The sequence below is a fragment of the Nicrophorus vespilloides genome, unplaced genomic scaffold (assembly GCF_001412225.1).
Source record: "Nicrophorus vespilloides isolate i.1.1-1 unplaced genomic scaffold, Nicve_v1.0, whole genome shotgun sequence".
Lineage (NCBI taxonomy): Eukaryota > Metazoa > Arthropoda > Insecta > Coleoptera > Silphidae > Nicrophorus > Nicrophorus vespilloides.
This window is the reverse complement of record NW_017095818.1, coordinates 1,665-7,836: the sequence shown is the minus strand read 5'-3', so window position 1 is coordinate 7,836 and position 6,172 is coordinate 1,665. Positions and strand designations below refer to the sequence as shown.

Below are 6,172 nucleotides of genomic sequence, written 5' to 3'. Positions count from 1 at the left end.
TATCAGGCCTATCAACTACTATGCACATATAACTCTTTTTTAATATTCACGTCCCTATGTCTGCCAATATTTCAAAGCTTATAACAAGCCCTATATATTGGTATATGACACGCATATTGTGAATGCACCATGAAATCAGTCCAATGTTGCTATCCAGAACATATTTAGCAGCTGCCCACTTTCGAATAGTTCATGTATCTATTTGATAAGTAAATTTTAAATAAAACACGCAACACAATATTTCATTGTTGCATGTCCAAAATAAGTATAACAAATTTTAAGGACTTGTCAATATATATTTTTGTCAAACGCTTTCATTAAAATGTAAACTAAAATATTATTATAAAGTCTAGGATTTATATTTGCTCTTTTAACAAATGTATTTTTTGTATTAAAATCAATTAAATAATGCAGAAAGAGCGCACATAAACAACAAATTATATACATAATATCCTTCGAATGTTTACACGAAATTTACATTTAATTTAAATTATATTATGCAATTCACTTCATGAATACTACGCTCATACTATTCAAATTAAACGTAGATTAATATTATTATAATGTTCCAAATAAATAAATTGATCAACAACATCACAGATGTATATATATGGAAATAATAATTGTGCTCCCATTAGTTGCAAATATGACCTAATTTTATAATTAGGTACATCCAACAAAACTTGTAGGTTTTATAGTAAATATATACATACTTCCTTTTTTATTTTAAATAAAAGTGCAGAAGCTATAATTGCATTTATTTATTTTATAAACTATAAAACATGGCTATTTATCTGAATAATACAAATTTTATAATTGTAGAAGAAGCAAGCAATATTTATTTCATATAATATTTTTTGTAAAATAAAATCATAATACCAAAAATAATTAATTGCATACATGTATATATAGACAACAGGCAATTTTTACCTAAAATAATTACTAGTTCTGCGAAATCCATCATTTAATTAATGCTATGCTAATAAATATAAAAAAAAAATGACAATTAAATCTCCTTTCAAATGTGCATTCAATTTTAAAATTAATTAGAATCCATTGTATTTACATTTAGTTATTTCCAATATTCGATATCATGTAAACTTTTTTTTATTATTCATTTTTAGAAAATGGAGCAGCAAAATTGTATTATTTAACGATGAAATCGATATAATTTTATAAATTTTAAAATATTTAAATTGGAAATGGAACAGGAATTCAAATTGCCTGTAACGTAGTTAAACAAAAATTGGTTCAATTAATATAGAGAGAGAAAAAAAATGTTACATACGCAAACGCAATAAATAATTCTATAACAAGAATGATAACGTGCGTGATTGTATTCGCAGGAATAAAAAAAAGCAGCGAGGACCGAATGTACATAAAATGTAAAATCTGTTGAACGTGGTTCAATATTCCAACAAATGTTGCCCCAGAGAGAATACAAATGTGGGGGGCTTTTAGTGATTCTTTTTCTTCTCCGCGAGTTTACAATGGCTTTATGAAAGAGTAAATTTATCCATAACCAACGTTATTTATGGAAGTACATAAAAGTTTAGAGAAACCAATTCAATTACCATACATCGCTCCTTTCACTCCAGAGATACAGGGGAAGGACAGATAAAAAAAATGAAATCTGCAAGGACGAAGATAAGGAAAAGTTTTTAATAATAAAAAGATTTTTAATGGGGCTGCCTGGTATCTGGATGTCTGGTCCTTTGTTTCGAAACTCACGCATTGCTGTTTGTGCGCGGAGGACACAAAACGTCTGGAAAGTCCCTTAAGGTTCTGCCCGAGCGTTTCTTCATCAAACGACAAGTCCATAAATATGTTATACTTTAAATGCGACGAATTCACTCGTTTATATTTATTCGTTTTGTATGCAGAGCACCGAGGCATTGTGGCACCAGTGATAATAGAAAATTCAGGGACCGTGACCGTCGCGCAGGACGAAGGGGCGGCACTCATTTGTATTTCGCAGGGATGTCCCACGCCGGAATACAGGTATTATTTAATATGTGGACGTGCATGAAGAACAGGAACACCCAGAGAGAAAGCAACTGAAAAAATGATAAAATATGTGACATATTGAGTGTGTGTTAGAGAGAATGAGCATGAACAGAACAAGAAATAGCCTTGTATGCATAATTAACGTTCGATTACGTTTCGCATTAAAACGCAGTTGCATACAATAGCGAGCTTTTAAATTTTAACTTCAAAGTGTGCAGAGCTTTTAACTATCGGATTACAATGACGCAGATGCAGAACGCGGATGTTTCCATGGCAACTCTTTTCAACATTTCATGAAGTTTTTTTTTGCTACGTTTTTATTGTGCACATTTCGCGCTCGCATACACATACACACACATGAAAAATTCCGCAGCCTCCTGGATTTGCGCGCAAATATTTTCCGTCATCATATTAGTAATTCCGTTGAAAACGATCGATTGATTCTGTTGCGAACGTCGACAGTTTAAAATATTCAAATCGAATGTTATTTTCAATATCTCTTTTAACATTTTCTACAATTAGTTACTGTCAATGTTACACAATCATAGCCAATTAATATTCAAACATAACTACACTACAATCTAATACCAGTAATTTAAATTAAGACGCATGACATTTTATATGATTTGATAAAATTTTACTAATTAATTAATGTCCATTAAATTAAAATGCAATCATATTAAAGAATTGTATCTGTAACGTGTAATGTATTATTCATAACATTCTATTATGTTAATTGTTTCACCCGATTTTGCAACATATCAAAAATAAGTTTACCTTAATTCGGTTATTGGTCTTTAACATTTATCAGGCTTTATGTAGTTTCAAATTTACAAATATTCGATTTTCTGATACATGCGACAAACTAGTGTCTATTTAGACCAATTATTTACAATTATATAGGACAAGTTTTAGTTAACAATCCAAAAAAGGTCGATGAAAGCATATACCAGTATTTTTTATTCTTTTAATTTTATCTCACTTAAACCTACAGTTAAATTTCAGAGTCTCGCTGATAATAATGATGTTTTACTTTTTGAATATAAATTTATCGTGCATTGAAAAATAAAATTAATATTTAAAAAAATCGTGGTTCACCGACAAATCACTAACAAATACCTTTGTCAGCAGTCTGTTTACTTATTCGTAACAGTAGAATATTGCATTATTTGTCTATAAAAGTAAAAACCAATTCAAAAATATAAATTTTATCAATCATATGAACCAATATTTACAAATTATATTACTGTTTTCAAACGCTTTTAAAGACGTATAGAAAATGTAGAAAAATGCTGATAATCGTTAAGACTGACAAAATTGAGAAAAGGAACAAATCCTATGGAAACACATTTAATATTAGATGAACATTTCTATATAAGAAAAATGTTTGCGAAGTTAATAATTTTACACGAAAGCAATTATCAATTCGCATGCAACTCACATTTAAACATTAAACAATTCATATTAGAAAAAATATACATTTTTTAATTATTAGTTCCTTAAGAAATCTTAACAATTCTGAATGGTTGCGTAGAATGAAATTACCATCAAATATGGAAAACATAGTAAAGTCTACTTATAAATATATCAGAAATATACTTCTAATACTTTACCCAAATCAATTTAAATAATAATTTGGCGAAAAATACGCGCCTTCTATTTCGTTATCTACAATTTCCGATCTATCCTCTTTATATAAAATAAGAACATAATGCAGGATAAGGTATCAGCAAGATAAGACTTGGATATACATTCTCAGGTATTCCTCTTCCGCAACGAATTCTCTCCTGCACTGTATCACGTTTGTGGTATCTTTTTTATTCTTTTTTTTACAACACTGTCACTGAAATTTCCATTTACTTATCCTTTCCATGCTACTACTCCCTATCTTGAAAGCTTTAATTTACTGCTTTTCGAGAGAACTTCAAGGTGGAAGCTTATTGAGATAAAATAGAGATCGTATTTACATGCGAGATTGAAATAAATGTTGTACATCCAAAATAATCATTTGTATTTTTATTTATAATATTAACTTTAAATTTTAATAAATATATTTATAATTATAAAATATCATTTTCAAATTCTTTGTTCTTTTCAAAAATTAAAATCTGTTACTGAATAATAAAATTTAACATTAAACTAGATATTTATATATACATTATTAATACGTATATCGATACACCTCTAGGGATTGTGAGTTTTTAAAACCCTGTTTTGTAAACCAGTTTTTCTTTATTTAGTTTTATCTAAATCGAAAACGGTTTTTTTTTTCAACTAAAAAGTTAATATTTAAATAAAAATTTGCTCTAATCTTAAGATGTATGTTGAACTCCCCCGTTATTAGGTGTCTAGGGTCCACGACATTCTTAATATGGCACTCCAATAACCGATACTCTTCTCCCCCTTCATCATTTGTTTAATTGGTATTACTCTATGATTTTTTTCTTTTCAAATGTATTTAGCCACGATATTCAAATTTGATTCTTATGAAACCTTACCACGCTACTTAAAAAAAAAATTTTGTGTTGTTTTTGATGATTACCGGTTTTTAAAGAGTAGTTTACAAACCCTATATACTACATACAAAGTGGTAAAACATGTTGGTTTTACATATTATATGAGTACATATTATAACAACATATATTTTATCTGTTTATTGTACAGAAAAATTGATCATAAAGTTAAAATTGGTTACCCTAGGTATTTACCTATGTATTTTTTTAATATCTTCTTAATAACTCTTTATTTAAAAAGGTTGCCGATCTCTGCGTTAGTATCCACCTTGCTAAATAACATTTTATACATAATAAATTGAATATAGATCAAGAACACTGTGTACTGCAAAGTAGTAATCCGACTATAACTATTTTGCAGTGCAACATTTGTTAATAAGATAAATTTCTTAGTTCATTTTGTTTGCAAGACATGTTATATATTATTTGTACTTCCCTTAATCTTACAGGCACAAAAAATAAACTTCATGTGCATTATAACAATTTCCGATTGTGCATATTCTTGTTGTTTTCAGTCAACCAGAAACTTTAGGTATACAATTTTCTAAAATATATGATTTTGTGCAGGTGGTATTCACACACTTCGCTGGAGCCGACCTTGGTAATTCCGGGTCCAAGAATTCGACAATTGGGCCCAGTCTTGGCAATCGAAGCCGTAACTGCCGAAGATGGAGGCGTGTACCGCTGCACAGCGTCGAATGCAGGCGGTGAGGCGAGTGCTGAGTTGAGACTTCTGGTCTCGACTTCTCTGCACGTGGAAATCTCACCTCCCGTGTTAAGCGTTCACATGGGCGGCAGTGCTGAATTCAAATGCGTCGTTTCTGCTCAAAACGGAGGTCCTTATTTAGTCACTTGGTACAAGGATGGAAGGCAACTGCCAAGTACAGGACGAGGGACGAGCGAGGCGCTCGTCGTCAACAACGTGGGAAGGGAGGACAGAGGAATGTATCAATGCATCGTGAGGAGGGCCGAGGGAGACACAGCACAGGCCGCCGCTGAATTACAATTAGGAGGTAAACGCATGCAAATCATTCTGAATCTAACTAAATTCACTGTCGAACATCTCTCCATCGGAATATTAATCGAAGCACCCCATCCCCGAGAAAGTTCGTACGGCAAGAAGCTTTATTCAGTAATTGCCTGAACAAAAGAAAAACTTTATTACTTGCACTTATAATTCATAAAATAATTATAGGATTATCAAAAACTGCTGAAAAATTACAAAATTGGAGCAGTTCTTCAAACAAGTTAACTTAGTATTAATATAACAACTTAAACTAAAATATATTTCATAAATTTAATATTTGTTTTAATATACGTTTTTATGTACTAAAGTTTTCTTTAGGCAAAATTTATTTGAATAACATTCGGATACATTTCCATTTAATTAATATTAATTTAAAAAATGTCAAATCAATAATTGAAGGAATTTATAGATATTAAATCATCATATTAATAAGTAACAATTTAGTAATGTTCAATGGGCATTTGCAAATGGATTTGCCAGTCGTGTAGGATCGATTAATGTCAATCATCTCGAAGGACAATGTATCAGTTAGTTTTAACATCATCAATATTACCAAACCTGATAGGATTATAGACCAAAGTGAAATACAATAAAGGGACGTAAATTTACAAATTTAATATTACTT

The 6,172-nt window shown here is 30.2% G+C and overlaps 1 protein-coding gene across 1 annotated transcript in view; it reads left to right on the top strand.

Moving 5' to 3' along the window:
• Positions 1–5,533, top strand: part of LOC108565620 (Down syndrome cell adhesion molecule-like protein Dscam2) — a gene marked incomplete at its 3' end in the record, with an annotated part of 101,787 nt that extends 96,254 nt beyond the window's left edge. Inside the window, 2 exon segments of the mRNA XM_017925173.1 lie at positions 1,884–2,001; positions 5,088–5,533. Coding sequence (XP_017780662.1) covers positions 1,884–2,001; positions 5,088–5,533 — 564 coding nt within the window.
• Between the last annotated feature and the right edge of the window lie 639 nt (positions 5,534–6,172).